Source organism: Protopterus annectens, chromosome 9.part0 (assembly GCF_019279795.1).
Source record: "Protopterus annectens isolate FY-2018-M chromosome 9.part0, PAN1.0, whole genome shotgun sequence".
Lineage (NCBI taxonomy): Eukaryota > Metazoa > Chordata > Ceratodontiformes > Protopteridae > Protopterus > Protopterus annectens.
Window position 1 is genome coordinate 1,170,826,666 of NC_056743.1, and position 15,211 is coordinate 1,170,841,876.

The following is a 15,211-nucleotide window of genomic DNA, read 5'->3' on the forward strand; positions in this document are numbered from 1 at the left end:
AGTGAATTTCTTACTCGTTCTTGTTTAAAGCAGATATCCTAACTAGTGGTCTGAAAACCTTCCCTTCAATTTAAACACCTAAATGACCGCTATTGTAGTTAACAATACTGCACATGAAATAATGTCACCAAACAATTTAAGTGTTCTTTACTGTTCCTCTTCAATTTCCATATTGCCAGAATTAGAACCAGAATGCAATCGCTGATTCTATTAGCTGCAGAAACCTGTTAAACATGGCATGAATCAAAACAGTAGATAAGTTAATGGGGCATTAACTGGCTAATTATGTAAATTTACAGTTGAATATCCAAAACACTCACATTAATCATTGCATTGGAGGTGATTCGGAAGAGAGTAGCCCGCTCATTAACTTGCTTAATCTTCTCAGTGCTTTCAGTGGGTAGCTTCAAGGTTTCTAACTCACTCAGTGATCGCTGCAGTGCTGTACCATGTTTGGCAATAAGGTCATTGCATGTACTTAGATCCTCCACCTTGCTGGTCAGTGTGCGCAAGGTATTTTGAATCTCAGTTTTATCAGTCTGTGAGGCAGGCTCCTCATCTCCAGAGTCATCTATGTAGAAAAAAAATAGAAAACTTAAATTACATTTAACTTGACAATTTAAATTTTCTGACCAATGACAATTAGTGCATGTACTTCCCATAAGACAGGACTTCCGAAAAAAAAACCTCCAAGACGACGACTACTCAGGCCAGATGAAAAGTACAGTTGTGCAAGGAAACTTAACAGATGTTAAAATAACTGCTGCAGTAGCCTAGCCCATATATAGTTATATCATGCAAAGGCTATAACAGCTGGCCAGCTTCCAAAGTTTGCTTCAAAGCTTTCATGCCAATTGAAAGAGAGAGGGGCTAAGCCCCGAGAGAGACTGCTAGAAAAAGGAAAGAAAAAAGTCCAAAATCTGGCATAAAAATACATCAAAAGCTGTAGCAGTTATCTGAACATCTACTGTTATGGTAAGCTTACTTACACAACTGTACTATGTTCATCATATTGATCAAAGTTGCAGCAGCTTAAACTAGACGGGCAGATTACCATACCTGAGAACATCTGGGAGGTGGAAGGGGAAAAGTACAGAAATTCTTGGAGAATGGTCCTAGGAGAGCCTGACCTAGTCATGGGAAAGGAATTAAGCTTTTAATGCTTTGCAAAATTATATACAGAGGACCAAGCAGCTGCTTCTACAATACTTTGAGTACAACCCTTTCCAAAAAGCCATAGATGATGCCAAGGCCCTGGTAGTGTGCGTGACTGACCCTGCCTGGAACAGTTTTGCTGCAGTGGGAATAACAAAAGGGAACAGCCTGAAACAATAATTTGCAAACTGTACATTTTGACAGTGGCTGTCCTTTCTTGCCTTCCCAGCTTATCAAAAGTTCTAAAAGATTCTGTTCTGTCAAGATACTACCAGAGTTGTCTATAGGAATCTAGAGTATGAAGCATCAATTTCTCTCTTATTTTTGGATTCAAGGAGGAATACAGAGAGCTGGATAGTTTGGCTTAAAGAAAACTTTAATAAAACTTTAGGTATAAAAGTAGTATTAGTTCTTAAAAGAAACCTTGTGTCTGTGAGAAATGAGACAAGGCTGACCCACCATAACAGCTTGCAACTTGGATACTATTCTTGCAAAGGTCTGAGCAATCAGTAAAACTGTTTTCCTTTTAAGTACCTCAAGACAGCCAGATGAGCTGGTTCAATTGCAGTGTTAGCTTATTTAACAAAATACGATCCCTTGACACAAAATTAAGATCCCAAGAAGAACCACCAGTTTTCTCGGAAGTGTCTTATGTAACACCCCTTTCAAAAACGTTTTCACACTGGCAGATATGCTGAAATGGCCAACAAATGAACCTTGACAGAAGAGCGAGAGAAGTTACAGGATAGTAACTCTCAAATATCATATGATCAAAGAAACACCAGCCATGAATAGGGGTCGTTTATTTTCTTGGAACCAACTAAAAAAATCTTTCCATTTGCTTGTATATGATTTTCTAGTAGCAAGCCTTCTTGCCTCCAATAGTACCTGCTGCACATCCTTAGAAAACAGATCCCTAAAAGGTATTAAGACCCTATCAAGGCAGTCAGTTGAAGCTGTTTCAGGTTGGGGTGCATTAAACTCTTGCTCTTGTGTGAGTAGGCCATTTCCAAAAGAAGGGAGGAAACCACTTACCTGAGCCAGATGTGAATCACTGCAGTGATCTTTGTAGAGTCCTAAATCTTCAGAATGACCCAGGGTATCAGTGGAAAGGGTGGAAAAGCATAAAAGAAGATTCTTCTCCCAAAAAAATGAAACAGCATCTGTTTTCCAGGCCTGCTTGCAGAGTCCTGAAGCAAAATTTTGCCAGTTTGTTGTGAATGGAGGTAATTATATATGAGGTGCGCCCCACAGCTGGATAAATTCCTGGAAGACCCCTCGATTTAATTTCCATTAGTGAGGGTCTGTCTGGGTCCTGCTCAGCTTCGCTGTCACAAAGTTATGCTCTGAATGGATGTAAGGTGCCTATAGAATAAGACTGTGCTGAAAAGATACAACTCAGGATACCATGGCTGGTCAGCACAGATGGTAAAAAGAAGTTATGTACCTACCATAACGTTCCTCGGCTCCGACTCAGCCTACTTCTATAGCTTGAGAGCTATTTACTGGCTCGAGGCTAACCCTTATCCCAGAATGCCCAGTGTCAGCTACCCTGATCTCGTTTGAGATAGCACACACTAGACATATAAAGTAACCAGTAACCTAAAAAACTGATTTACCAAAATAAAAGATCAGAGTAAACTGTCATAAAATTATCTGGCATGTGAACCAAGAAAAAAGGAAATCAGCCAGTGAAACCATAGTGAACTCCTCTCAATCCTCCAGGAAGGGGGAAGGAGGGGGGTACGTAAGAAGGAAGGTGAGATGAAGGGCAACTAAAGTACAGTTTTGTACCTACCATAAATGTAGATGTCCGATAGGTATGCATCTGCAGTCATCACATATGGGTTGTCCTGCCTCAGGCAGCCCTTCGGTCGGCCGGATTCCAAAGTCTGGGTCTGGCGTCGGCTGATGTCACCCTTTCCCCGACATCAGAGCGCCTAGGGTATAAAAGAGTCAGCCGACGCCATCTTCCTCAGTTTTTCTTGCCCCAGATGCCAGGTGCCCTCTTAAGGAAGGCTAAATTTGGAGAAATGCAAAATATTCCAAACATGCACAGTAATAAAAAACAAATACACCATAATAGATAACCCCAGCTAGCTATAAGAGGGAGTATTACCTAAGAAATACCACAGAGGGGAAGGAGGGAGGGAAAACCTGACTGCAGATGCATACCTATCGGACATCTACATTTATGGTAGGTACAAAACTGTACTATGTCCTTCAAGGATGCATCTGCAGTCATCATATATGGGTAGAATACCATAGCCAATCTGGGGGTGGAGGATCTATGTATAGGATGGTGTAGCTAAAATGCCCTGCAGGACTGCCGTAGCAAAGCCTGCTCTGGATCTGGAATATACAGGTAAATTGTAATGCTTGGAAAATGTATGCACGGAGTTCCATGTAGCAGCTTCTAAAATGTCCTTGGTAGCCACCCCTCTTAAGAAGGCTGTGGAGGTGGCTGTGGCTCTTGTGGAATGAGGTCTAATGTTAGCTGGCACAGTTTTTCCATGAAAGGATTAACAAAAACGAATGCAATTCCCTATCCATTTTGAGATTGTCTGTTTGGAAATTGCTTTTCCTTGTGCACTAGCAGAATATGCTACCAACAGCTGGTCAGTTTTTCTGTAACTTTTAGTTCTGTCCAAGTAGTAGTGCAACTGTCTGTGTATGTCCAGGGTGTGCAGAAGTTTCTCCCCTTTGTTTTGTGGATTCGGAAAGAAGGTAGGCAAATGAATAGCTTGGTTTAATGAAACCCTGGATACCACCTTTGGCATAAATGTAGGATTTGTTCTCAATGAGACTCTGTCCTGATGAAAAATAGTAAATGGCTGTACTGCCATGAGGGCCTGCAACTCAGATACTCTTCTTGCTAAGGTTATGGCCAGAAGGAAGGCAGTCTTCCAAGACAAGAACTGTAGCTCTGCAGATGCTGCTGGTTCAAAGGGAGGCAGTGTTAGTTTTTCCAACACGAAGTTAAGGTCCCAAGTAGGCAGTGGTGGTGTCCTTGGAGGCTTGATGTTTTTAATACCTCTTAGAAACTGCCTTAGGAGAGGATGTGAGAAGACAGGTGGATCAGTATTGTACTCTGCTGAAATTGCTGAAGCATGAATTTTAATGGAAGAGTACGACAGACCATTGTGGAACATTTCTGCCAAGTATTCCAGGATACGTGCCATGTTCATCACTGTCACATCTAGCACTTTGTGGTGTTCCAAATGAGAAATCTTTTCCATTTTGCTGAATATGCCTTTCTTGTGGAAGGCCAGCGAGCTTCCATGATAATATCCTTCACTCTCTGGGATAGCCTATCCTGAGGAGGAATCAAGGTATTTTCCAGGCTGTTAGTTGCAAGGTTTTCAGGTTGGAATGCAGAGTTTTGTAATTGTGCTGTGTCAGGAGCAGTGGCCATTGAGGAAGAGGCCATGGTTTTGTGCGTGACATGCTCTTTAACAGTGGGTACCAGTGCTGTCTTGGCCAGTCCGGAGCTATCAGAATCACTTTTGGCTGCTCTGTCCTGATCTTCAGTAAGACCTTGGTCATTAATGGGAGAGGTGGAAATGCATACACTGTTAGAGTTCTCCAGCTGAAAGAGAGGGCGTCCACTTTCCATGCTTGTGGGTGGTAAGTCCTTGAGCAGAATTTCTTCAGCTGATGATTGTGGGGGGAGGCAAAAAGATCTATGTCCAGCCTGCCCCATGATTGTGTTATCTGTAGAAAGATGTCTGGTTACAGCATCCATTCGTGTGCATCCATGATATTTCTGCTTAAGCTGTCCGCCAGTATATTGTCTTTCCCTGGCACAAACTGAGATTGCAGCTCTATGTTGAGTTTCAAGGAAAGTTCCCATAGATTCATTGCCAGTCTGCAAAGAGGATATGAATGGGTGCCTCCTTGCTTGTTTATGTACCACATAACTGTGGTGTTGGCTGTCCTTATTAGTAGGCGGCCTTGATGCAGAAAAGGTTTGAAGGCTTCGACTGCATGTATCACTGCCAGAACTTCCTTGTGGTTTATGTGCATGCGTAGCTCTTTTAGTGACCATAGACCTTGAATGCATCTGCCCTCCATGTGCGCTCCCCATCCGTGGTCTGAAGCGTCCGTTGTAATGGTTTGGCTGGCTATTGGTTTGCTGAAGGGCAGACCCCTGTTTGACTGGCTTGCTTGAGCCCACCATAAAAATTCCCTTTGAAGGCATGGGATGAGTGGTATCAAAGTTTCCAAGCTGTGACTGTGCTGCGACCATAAACTCCTTAGGTACCATTTCCTCATATGCAGCCTTGCTTGTGGAATCAGAAGGATGCAAGAAGCCATGTAACCCAGGGCCTGCAGGATTTTCCTTGCAGTCAGCTGAGTTTTTCTTGTCAGACTTTTGAAGTAATCTGGTAGTTGACTTTGTTTTTCTTCTGTGAGGAAAGCCATTTGGGTGGTTGCATCTAGATTCGCACCCAGGAAGGTTATTCTTTGAGATGGAACAAGTCTTGATTTGTGAATGTTGACTGTATATCCCAGGGCCTAAAGTAGGTGAATGGCGTAATTCAAATGTTTTACCAAAGTTTGTTGGCTGTCCGCTTGTATAAGGCAGTCGTCCAGATATGGGTATATTTGAATCCCCTGAAGTCTGCAGTGTGCAATTACTGATGCCAGGCATTTCGTGAATACTCTGGGCGCAGTAGATAAGCCAAAGGGCAATGCTGAGAATTGATAATGCTCTGAACCTGCAAGAAATCTGAGGTGTCTTCTGCAACTTTGTCTGATAGGGACATGCAGGTATGCCTCCTTGAGGTCTAGAGTTACCAGCCAAGACCCCTTGCCCAGCATGGGAAGGAGCTGCTGTAGAGTCAGCATTTTGAACTTTGGTACAATGAGATAAGTATTCAGTGTGGACAAGTCGAGAATAGGCCTCCATTGTTTTTCTTTTCTTGGCACAAGGAAAAGTCTGGAATAAAATCCTTGGCCTTGTTCTGAGAGAGGAACCTTTTCTATAGCTTTCATTGGCATTAAGCTGGAGATTTGTTTCAAAGCCTTTGCCCTTTGATTTGGTGGCAGGTCTGGCATGCCTTTTCTTTTTGGTAATGTGTGAAAATGGAACCTGTATCCTTTTGTCCATTATTTGTAGTGTCCATTTGTCCCTTGTAATACTGTGCCAATTTTCTGAGAATAAAGAAAGCTTTCCGCCCAAGGGTGCTTCCAATTGAGGATTCAAAGATTGCGAACCAAGTGCTGAACAGTAGTTTGTTTTATTTTAAAAGCTCCATCAAAAAAGCATTAAAAACACCAAGCACATCCAGTATATCGTATGTCTAACATAGACATACGATATACTGGATGTGCTTGGTGTTTTTAATGCTTTTTTGGTGGAGCTTTTAAAATAAAACAAACTACTGTTCAGCACTTGGTTCGCAATCTTTGAATCCTGATTTTTTTTGGATTACCAGTTGGTGTTTTGACGAGGCTCTTCGTTTTTGTGCTTCCAATTGAGCCCTGGTTGGCGGTGTTAAAGTAAAGTCATTGAGCCTGTCCTTGTGCAGCAGTTGTAGGTCCTGCATTACCTCTCTGGTTGGGAGGCTGCCATTGACGCCCTCTGTAGGGGCCTCTAGCTTGCCCTCTACCTCTGGCACGCCTGTTTTGCCTCTCTGAAACCTCTCTGTGTCTGGAAAGGACCAATTTTTGGAAGGCCAATTCCTGCTGAATCTTGGTGGTTGGACTTGGAGAAAATCTTTGACAGTTTGTACAGATTTTGCCTTTTCTTCAACTTTCTTTAGGACCTCCTGAGCCGTGGAGCCAAATAAAGTACAGTTTTGTACCTACCATAAATGTAGATGTTCGAAGATCCACATTGCTGCAGTCCTTACATATGGGTAGTCCGCTGTCCTCGGTCGGCCCGAATACCAAAGTATTAGGCTGACGTCGGTCAAGGCGCTTAAAACTGACATCAGGACGTCAGGGTACAAAAGCGCATGACCGACGTCATATCCTCAGTCTTTTCTTGCCCCAGATGTCATAAGGCCCTAACAAGAAAGGCCAAAGCCAAAAACAGCAAAAAATAACCAACCACCCCTGCACTAACCATATTTACAATATGTACAACCCAAACCACACCACCACCTCTAACTACAGAGGGAAGGAGGGAGGTAAATTGGACTGCAGCAATGTGGATCTTGAACATCTACATTTATGGTAGGTACAAAACTGTACTATGTTCTTCATCTCACATTGCTGCAGTCCTTACATATGGGTAGAATCCCAAAGCAGAGGTAAGGGAGGATGGCAAAACTATAAAGCATTAGGGGCTGCCAAAATGCCCTGTAAAATTGCAGTGGCAAATCCAGCCCTAGATTTAGAGTAAAGTGGAAGGTGGTAATGCTTAGAGAAAGTATGCACTGAACTCCAAGTAGCTGCTTCCAAAATATCTTTAGTAGCCACCCCCCTTAAAAAAGCAGTAGAAGTGGCAGTAGCCCTAGTGGAATGAGGCCTAATCCCAGCTGGAATCTCCTTACCATGATGGGAATAACAGAAAGCAATACAAAAACCAATCCACTTAGAAATAGTTTGTTTTGAAACAGGTTTGCCCTGAGAACTCAAAGCAAAAGAAACAAACAACTGCTGAGACTGCCTGAACCCTTTAGTTCTGCTAAAATAATATCGCAACTGTCTGTGTATATCCAAAGTGTGCAAAATCCTCTCCCCTTTATTTTGGGGGTTTGCATAAAAAGTAGGCAAATGAATAGTTTGGTTTAAAGCCACACTAGAAACCACTTTAGGCATAAAAGAAGGGTTAATGCATAAAGACACCCTATCCTTGTGGAAAATTAAGAAAGGCTCAACCGCCATAAGGGCCTGTAATTCAGAAACCCTTCTCGCAGAGGTAATGGCCAACAAAAAAGCAGTCTTCCATGATAAATATTTCAACTCTGCAGATGCTGCAGGCTCAAAAGGTTGTAGAGTGAGTTTCTCCAACACAAAATTGAGATCCCAAGCAGGAGTAGGAGCTCTACGTGGGGGTCTTATATTCTTTGCCCCTCTAAGGAAATGCTTAAACAAAGGATGAGAAAATAATGGTGGGTCACAGTCATAGTGAGCAGAAATTGCTGCAGCATGAACCTTTATAGAGGAGAAGGACAACCCTTTGTCCAATAACTCAGTAAGGTATTGAAGAACAACACTTAAATTAGGTTTAGAAACATCAAAGTCCTTTGCTGTACTCCAAAATAAAAATCTCCTCCATTTATCTGCGTAAACTTTCCTTGTACTAGGCCTTCTGGCCTCCAAAATAACATTCAAAACTTGTTGTGGAAGCTGAGACCCTCCAGGGTTTAAAACAGAATATGCCAGGTTGTTAGATGTAGAGAGTGAAGTTTGACATTGAGTAAATGACTGTTCTCCTGAGACAGCAGGTGAGGAATCGAAGGCAAAGGCCATGGAGGCTCCCGTACCAGACTTCTCAGTAATGGGTACCAGTGCTGTCGAGGCCAATCCGGAGCTATTAAAATCATGTTTGGCTTGTCCTGTCTGACCTTCAGGAGTACCTTTGGGAGGAGAGGCAGAGGTGGAAAGGCATACACGTGAAGATTGCTCCAATTGAATGAGAGAGCATCCACTTTCCAAGCTGTGGGATGAAACCTTTTTGTGCAAAACTTTGGCAGCTGGTAATTTAGTGGAGAAGCGAACAGATCTATGTCTGGAGTTCCCCATAACACTGTCAATTTCTGAAATACATGAGGATCCAATTTCCACTCGTGGGGATCCATAATTTGTCTGCTCAACACATCTGCTAAGGAGTTCTGTGCTCCTGGCAGAAACCTTGCCTGAAGATTTAGCTGTAAACTGAGAGCAGTCTCCCACAAAATCATTGCTTGTCTGCATAGAGGATAAGAATCGTCCCCTTGCTTGTTGATGTACCACATGACAGTTGTGTTGTCTGTTTGAATCAACACCTGCCCTGGAAGAAGTAAATCCTTGAAAGCTATCAATGCAAATTGGACTGCTAACATCTCCTTCAAGTTGATATGTAAATGTTGAAGTCTGGCAGGCCACGTGTCTTGTACCCATTTTCCATTTAGATGAGCTCCCCAAGCTTTGTCTGAGGCATCTGTCGTTAGAATCTGACTCGCCTCTGGCGGGTCACAGAGAGTCCCTTGTTTAGGTGACATTCCTGAGCCAACCACAACAATTCCTTTTAAATCCATGATATTATCTGAATCACAGTGTCCATATCTTGGCAGTGCTGTGTCCATACATTTTGAGATACCATTGTAGCTTCCTCATATGCAGTTTGGCATTGGGAAGTACCAGAATACAAGATGCCATGAACCCCAAGGCTTGAAGGACTGTCCTTGCAGTCAGCCTGGACTGACGAGACAATTGGTTGAAGTAAAGAAAGATTCTTTAGTTTGTCCGGGGTCAAAAAGGCCATCTGGGATGCTGTATTCAGTCTCACACCCAGAAAGCACATGTCCTGAGAGGGTACTAGACTGGACTTTATTTCGTTCACAGAATACCCCAGGCATCTTAACACTGCCATCACATACTGTAAATGATGAAGAAGTTCGTCCTTTCCTTGGGCCAGAATCAGGCAATCGTCCAAATAAGGATAGATTTGTATTCCTCTTAGCCTGAAGAAAGCTACCACTGGAGCCAGAACCTTTGTGAACACTCTGGGCAGTAGATAAGCCAAAGGGCAATGCAGAGAACTGATAATGAGAAGTCCCAGCCAAACGCAGATACTTCCTGCAACTGAGCCTGATAGGAACATGAAGGTAAGCCTACTTGAGATCCAGAGTCACCATCCAGTGATCTTTGCCCAGCAGAGGTAAAAGCTGTTGTAGCGTCAACATTTTGAACTTGGGAATGTCCAGATATGTGTTGAGGATAGATAAATCCAAAATTGGTCTCCACGTGTTCCCTTTCTTTGGTACTAGAAACAGGCGAGAATAAAATCCTAGGCCCACTTCTGGCAGAGGGACCGGTTGTATGGCCCCTATTTGAAGTAGTAGAGAAATTTGTTTGTGAGCCTCTAGTCTTTGCTGAGGAGGAACGTCTGGCATGCCTTTGAAAGGAGGCAAGGTATGGAAATAAAACTTGTAACCCTGGTGTATGATATCCAATACCCATTTGTCTTTGGTAATCAAAATCCAATTTTCCTTGAAAAGTGCCAACCTTCCTCCCAAAGGTGCTGCCAGGCAAGAAGGATCTGGCAGCTGAAAAAGTAGGTCATTGGGCCTGTTTACGAAAGGAGTGGCCCCTGCCCTCACCTGAAGATTGTGCAGGTGAACTCCCTGTTCTAGGTCTGAAAGAACTCTGAGCTCTGCCCCTACCACGTCTAGATCTACCCCTAGACTGAGAATCATAAGAAGGATACGTCCACCCCTTAGCAGGCCAATTCCTACTAAACTTCGGAGGCTGAACTTGCAAAAAATCTTTAACAGCCTGCATAGACTTAGCCTTGTCTTCCATTTTCTTCAAGACTGACTCCACAGGTGAACCAAACAACACATCAGACTGCAAAGGAGCATCCAAAATCCTTGTCTTAACATGGTCAGATAAATTCTGATCCTTCAGCCAGGCGTGCCTGCGAAGAACTGAACCAGTGGCAGCCACCCTAGACGAGGCCTGCACAGCATCAAAACCACATTGTAATGAATGCTTACCCACCTGTTCAGAGACATGCACCAAATCTTGTAATTCTTTACACTCAATGCCTTCCTTAGAGCATCCACCTTAGACTTCAATTGAGAAAGAAGAAAGTTTTGATATTTCAACATATGAAACTGGCAATTCAAAGCCCTCATAGCTAAGGTAGAAGATGTATAGACCTTCTTTCCCCATCTATCCAAAGCTCTGGCCTCTTTATCTAGAGGAACCGGATTTTTACAACAGAGGCCTTGACACCCTTAGGTCCCTGACTAATAGTTTCTGGGTCCGCCCTAGGACTCTTATAAAGATATTTATGAGCCTCAGGCACCCTGTAATACCTATCTGGTTTAACAGGCAGGAGGCAGAGAATCAGGATTAAGTGAAGCCTCTGAAAACACATCTTCCACAACATCCAGAACAGGGGTATAGCCAAGGGCCTATGTTGGGGTAAAAGCAAAATTCCCTAAGCCTTTTCCGAGAATCAGAGAAGTCCTGACCTTCCCACTTAAAATGTTCCCTCATAGAATGAAGTGTCTCTGAAAAAGAAAAATCCTCTGGAGGAGAAGCAGAAGGAGTGGAATCATCTGCATCAGAATCAGAATAAGGAGAGTACTCCTGCAAGTCTTCAGCCGAAGACTCTGAAACATCCGAAGCCTGCTCAAAACTTCCCAACTCTGGCTCCACCCTAGGCCTCTTATCAGGAGGGGGCAAAGAACCTCTAATCAGAATAATCAAATCTTCTGCCATTTTAAGCATGTGCTTCTTAGGCACAGACCCTGCTGAACTAGGAGTGACAGCAACAGAAGCTAAACCTGGCCTGCCTCTGGGAGAAGCCTTGGGAACAGAAGGAGAGGGCCTAACCACCCTAGGAAGGGAGGGCAGTACAGTAACCTGAGAAGCCCCTTCAGCCTGACCTGCCTCCTGAGAGGCCACATCCTGCAAAATCAAAGTCTCCCCCTGAGACTCCAGAGAAGTCTCCGTCGGAACCACCGGTTCCACTGAAGCCTCTAAAGAACCGGCGTCCGGAGACGACTCATCTTACCTGGGTTTAACTGTTTTGTCTTTGCTTCGTAGAAGCGGGCGGAGAGTCCGGCGGCATATTATAATTGCACCGCTTACGAAAACCAGCCTAGCACAATCTAACCTTAAGCAATAGTGCGCTTATTGAACCTAGCACAAAGCGACACCCAACAACATCGTGCTCAGGCCCCAAACAAGGAATGCACAAAGAATGATAATCCCTATGCGGTATCTGTTTCCCACAAGAAATACAGTTATTCACTTTTTCTGACATCCGGTAAAACACTGAGGCAAGAAAAAACCAAAATATTCCCCAACGGGGTACTTAGCCAACTTGGATTCGGTCTGAAACTCCGAACTCGAAAAATTTCAGAGCCCGAGCGGCACTTACGCGCTGCTTCTGCATCGGACCATGCGGCAAAAAAGACTGAGGATATGACGTCGGTCATGCGCTTTTGTACCCTGACGTCCTGATGTCAGTTTTAAGCGTCTTGACCGACGTCAGCCTAATACTTTGGTATTCGGGCTGACCGAGGACAGCGGACTACCCATATGTAAGGACTGCAGCAATGTGAGATGAAGAACATCTTTTGCTTTTCCAGTGGAGCATCCAGAAGCTTTGCTTTGACATGGTCTGGCAGAGATTGTTCCTTCAGCCAAGCATGCCTACGTATGACTGCGCCAGTCATAGCTGACCTACATGAAGCTTCCAATGCATCATAACCACATTGCAAGAAATGGTTGCTAACCTGTTGGGAGTTATGTACCAGATCCTGAAGTGATTTGCGATCTAGGGGTTCAGGTGAAGACAGTTTTTTATGCAATTCATCTAACAAATACTCTTGGTACTGTATCATATGAAATTGACAATTCAATGCCCTCGTAGAAAGAGTAGCAGAAGTATACACTTTTACCCCATCTCTCTAAAGCTCTAGACTCCCTTTCAGAGGGGAGAGGATTTTTAGTAGTGGCAGCTGCAACCCCTTTAGGGCCCTGGGAAATAGTTTCTGGATCAGCAGAGTGGGCCTTGTAAAGGTGAAGATGCGAGTCCGGGACCCTGTAGTACCTATCGGGTTTGACAGGAGCTGGAGGAAGAGAATCAGGGGTTGTGCTAGACTCAGAGTACACATCATCAATGACATTTAAAACAGGAGGAATAGCCAAAGGTCTATGCGGAGGCAAATGCAAGAAGGTCCTTAATCTCTTCCTGGAATCAGAGAATTCCTGGCCCTGCCACTGGAAATGCTCTCTCATAGTGTGGAGTGTCTCCCCAAAGGAAAACCCAAAGGAAAACTCTTCAGGAGGGGAGGCCGAAGGAATAGATTCCTCTGCATCAGAATCCTCGTAGGCCGAAAAAGCCTCCTCCTGGTGGTCCGAGAGAGTAGAACCATCTGAGGCCTCATCTGAGGAGTGGGGATCAGAGGGCTCAACCCTGGGCCTTTTGTCTGGAGGAGGTTGAGAGCCCCTGTCCGGATGAGGTTGAGAGCCCCTAATTAAGGAGATAAGGTCCTCTGCTAAGCTTAGAATCTGTGAACCTGTAGTGGGTCCCTGAGGGATAACCTTGGGAGGCAAAGCTTTGGATAGTTTAGCAGCTTTAGCCCTAGAGAATGCCTTAATGGACATGGATGCAGGAGGCCTGGCTGCACCACGTGCTGGTGTAGTTTTGTCTAAAGGTATGGTGTCGGAAGGTTCCAGGACACCAGTTTCTGTAGGAAATTCAGTAACCGATTCAGCCGGGGCCTCCGGGACCAAGGTAGTCGGCTGAGCGGTTTCGGTGGTAGGAAGTACCAAGGACTCGGTTTCAGCCGAGACACTCGCGGTAGGCCTGGCCGTGGTTTCAGCCGAAACCGCGGCCCGCGTGTCGGGCCTTGTCCTTCCGTTTCTTAATCAAATGTGAAGTCGGAGTCTCCTACGGCATATTGTACGAAAAACTAGCCCCAAAAAATTCCTCTGCAAACTCCGCCCGACGTCTAAGAGTGCGTCGGTTGAAGGAAGCACAGGCTGAACAGGCCGAGACATTGTGGTCTGGGCCTAGGCAGGGGAGGCAGTAAGAGTGGAAATTCTTATGAGGTATTTGTTTCCCACAAGTTAAACAATTATTAACTTTATCTGACATCGACTGAGGCAAGAAAGAGTCCCCAACGGGGTACTTAGCTTTTTGAAGTCTTCGGTAGCTGAATTACAGGAGCTGGCCGACCAGCACTTGCGAACTGTTTCTGCTTCGGGCACCACGTGGCAAGAAAGACTGAGGAAGATGGCGTTGGCTGACTCTTTTATACCCCAGGCGCTCTGACGTCGGGGAAAGGGCGACATCAGCCGACGCCGGACCCAGACTTTGGAATCCGGCCGAACGAAGGGCTGCCTGAGGCAGGACAACCCATATGTGATGACTGCAGATGCATCCTTGAAGGACATCATGGAACGTTATGGCAGATACATAACTTTTTTATGTTAAGTTGTCCCATCTCGCCTTTGTTCTTGCTGTTTAGGACAGCGTCCCTAGCAAATAAAGACCCTGGGTGGCTCATTGGAACAGACTCTTCAGAACAGTAAAACCAAAGGAAGCCCTGCTCCAGGAGACCACATCCACTTTGGAATGGAAGATAAAGGTAAGAGGGTTTGCCCAAGTGGCAGCTGCACAAATTGAGACTATGGGCAATTTAGACTGCAAGGCTACAGAAGTGGCTAATGCTCTAGTAGAATGACTTTCCGGTTTTGCTGGTAGAGGTTTATGTCTTAATTGATAAATAAAGGCAATGGTGTCAGATAACCATGTGGATAAGGTCACCTTAGAAACTGGAAGGCCTTGCTTATATTGTGAGCATAGGAGAGAAACAATTGGTCTGACTTTCTTAACTCTTTGGTCCTATGGAGGTAAAAACGTTAACTGTATGTGCACATCCAGTTGGTGAAGACTGTATTCTGCCTTGTTGCTATGACTGGGAAAGAAGATGGGGAAGATCAATGGATTGATTTAAATTTTCTGAACAGACTTTTAGTATGAAGGGTGGGTTGGTTCTCAGAGAAACTATCTTTGTGAAACACCATATATGGAAGGCTAACACAGTGCTTGGAGTTCTGAAACATGTCTAGCTGAGGTAATAACAACCACAAAAAGTGTTTTCCAAGAAAGACATTTTAAGGGACATGAAGCTGCTAGTTCAAAGGGCGACAGAATCAAAGAAGCAAAAACTAAATTGAAATCCCAAGGAGGAGGTGGATCCCTCACTGGGGGGGGTCTAAGAAGAGATGTTTCTCTCATGAAGGCTTTGCAAAGCTTATGAGACATTATGCTAGAATTAAGAATTCCAATATGATAATTAGATATGGCAGCCAGTTGTACCCTGATGGTAGCAGCAAGCTGCACCCGACTGAAAAAGCTCAGCTAGAAATTCTA

At 44.3% G+C, this 15,211-nt stretch overlaps 1 protein-coding gene across 1 annotated transcript in view; it reads right to left on the reverse strand.

Moving 5' to 3' along the window:
* Positions 1-15,211, reverse strand: part of LOC122811903 (oxysterol binding protein) — a 1,660,581-nt gene that overhangs the window by 1,161,170 nt on the left and 484,200 nt on the right. Inside the window, exon 3 of the mRNA XM_044084058.1 lies at positions 321-571. Within this exon, the coding sequence (XP_043939993.1) occupies positions 321-571 (251 nt within the window). The remainder of the gene's footprint in view (positions 1-320; positions 572-15,211) is intronic.